The sequence below is a fragment of the Sinocyclocheilus grahami genome, unplaced genomic scaffold, assembly GCF_001515645.1.
Source record: "Sinocyclocheilus grahami isolate Dianchi unplaced genomic scaffold, SAMN03320097.WGS_v1.1 scaffold303.1, whole genome shotgun sequence".
NCBI classification, from domain to species: domain Eukaryota; kingdom Metazoa; phylum Chordata; class Actinopteri; order Cypriniformes; family Cyprinidae; genus Sinocyclocheilus; species Sinocyclocheilus grahami.
The window spans coordinates 1,363,632-1,366,080 of NW_015505482.1; the positions used below are offsets into that span (position 1 = coordinate 1,363,632).

Consider the following 2,449-nt stretch of genomic DNA (forward strand, 5'->3'; position numbering starts at 1 on the left):
GTTTATCTCATACTTTAAGCTCATACTTTAATAATTAGTAGTGAGTAGTCATGTTTTGAGATTTCGCACTGTACACACACACACACACACACACATATATATATATATATATATACAAAATAAAATAATAATTATAACAATAATAAAAAGACAAAAACACAGATAAAATTAATAAAACTTTAACAAAAATTTGAATGAAAACAGGAAATATAATAATGAAAATTACTATAATAGTTTCTCAATGATACTACAATAACACTGAATTTAACCTTACCTTTAAATGATGTCAGGCCATTGGCTTCTGACGCCGGTGTTTCTTCATCTTTAACAGAAAAATTGTGAGAGTCATTTGTCATAATCGATTTTTTTTCTGAAACTTTATCATAATCCTGCATTTTATGTACAAAAAAAGAGAAATTTCTGTTAACCCTAAAACACAACACAATGAAGTACAACATTCTAAATACAGACAATTCACCATCAAATTATTTTTTTGTTTGTTTTGTTTTATACAGTTTACTATACAGCAAAGTCGGTGGGAAGTCGTGGCCTAATGGTTAGAGAGTCGGACTTGTAACCCAAAGGTTGTGGGTTCGAGTCTCGTACCAGCAGGGATTGTAGGTGGGGGGAGTGAATAACCAGCGCTCTCTTCCACCTTCAATACCACGACTGAGGTGCCCTTGAGCAAGGCACCGAACCCCCAACTGCTCCCCAGGCGCCGCAGCATAAGTATAAATGGCTGCCCACTGCTCCGTGTGTGTGTTCAGCCGCTGAAAATACGTCAGTTTCGTACGTTTAGAGGCTGAAAATACGTCAGTTTCGTACGTTTAGAGGCTGAAAATACGTCAGTTTTGTACGTTTTAGTGCCTGTAAAAACGTAAGTAAATGTACGTTTTATAGAACCACATTTTACGTAAAATACATACGAATAATCATGAGATCACGTTGGTGTGTTCACTGCTGTGTGTGTGTGCACTTTGGATGGGTTAAATGCAGAGCACGAATTCCAAGTATGGGTCACCATACTTGGCCACATGTCACTTCACTTCACTTCACTTCACAAAATGTCTGATTTCTAAGGTCTCTTACCTTTAATCACACCATCCTCATGAACGGCTGAAGCATGACCAGTGATCAGTTCTTCTTTTTCCTGACATCCTGAATGATAACAGAGAGAGTGTGGTGATTATTTCACAGCAGTTTAAATATACAAAATCATACTTTTGGCTCGTAAAAGAAGCAAACTTATTAAAAACGCCAGAGGTTTGTTCACTTGTTGAGTCACATAATATTATTACAAAGTATAAGGTTTGCGAAATAGCGAACTGCTTTGATTGTAACTGTCAGTAAAACCACATACCCTCCAGCTCTGTTGGTCTGTTGTTCATGTACTCCTTCATGGGTGAAGAAGTTTCTGCAGAGTAATCAAAAACCCATAGAAATGTAAATGCAGAGAAATTTTACACACACTCACATGCACACGCACAGTGTAAAACTTACGGTTCTTCGAGTCTGTCATTGAGAAAAACAAGTCCTCTGGTGCTGCTTCTTTGACCTCTGATGATAAGAAATTAACATTTTTTGTAAGAAATATTTATAAAGTATTTATACAGCGTTACATTTTACATACAGTTTACTGTAATTCAAAACACACAAGCTAATGCTAAGTGAAACGTGTAGTCATGTTAGGCAATCACAACAATAAATTAACCCTGATGTCTAATACAGTGCACAGATCTTTTTAACCATTTAATGTGTGATGTGACACGAAATCCAGCATGGGTGAGGCTTGACCCTTACCCATAACTCTATATGACTGTCCTCTTATGTGTCATTGTGCTTTTAGTTACATGACTGATTTAAAGGTGGGGTATGTATTTTTTCAAAAAGGCTTTAGAAAACGGGCCGAGTACCAAAACAAATGTCTAGCCAATCATCTGTAAGGGGCATGTCTACTCATGATGCAGAGGAGAGAATGCTGTTCTTTTGAACTTTCTATTCATCAAAGAATCATAAAAATGAATCATGGTTTCTACAAAAACAGCAGAACTGTTTTCAACATAGATAATAATAAGAAATGCAGCAAATCAGCATATTTGAATGATTTCTGGAGTAATGATGCTGAAAATTCAATTTTTCATCAAAGGAATAAATTACATTTTAACATATATTCAAATAGAAAAAGCTAACACTTCTTGTACTTGGCAGTACGTGGGAACGATTTGGTGATTTGAAATATCAACATTGGCTACCAGAAATCACTTACCCCACCTTTAACATTTGGGTTCAGTAAGAGTTGCATTAAATAGATCAATAGTGACAGTAAATAGTGACAGTTTTACAATGTCACAAGAATAAAAAAATAAAATAAAAAATAAAATATATATATATATATATATACACACAGTGGGTACGGAAAGTATACACACCCCCTTAAATTTTTCACTCT

The 2,449-nt window shown here is 35.2% G+C and overlaps 1 protein-coding gene across 1 annotated transcript in view; it reads right to left on the minus strand.

Annotated features, from left to right (window-relative positions):
* Window positions 1-1,075: 1,075 nt before the first annotated feature.
* Window positions 1,076-2,449, minus strand: part of LOC107601322 (carcinoembryonic antigen-related cell adhesion molecule 5-like) — an 18,898-nt gene continuing 17,524 nt past the window's right edge. The window contains exons 13-15 of the mRNA XM_016293477.1: window positions 1,501-1,557; window positions 1,361-1,414; window positions 1,076-1,158 (exon numbers count right to left, since the gene is read on the minus strand). Of these exons, the coding sequence (XP_016148963.1) occupies window positions 1,076-1,158; window positions 1,361-1,414; window positions 1,501-1,557 (194 nt within the window). The remainder of the gene's footprint in view (window positions 1,159-1,360; window positions 1,415-1,500; window positions 1,558-2,449) is intronic.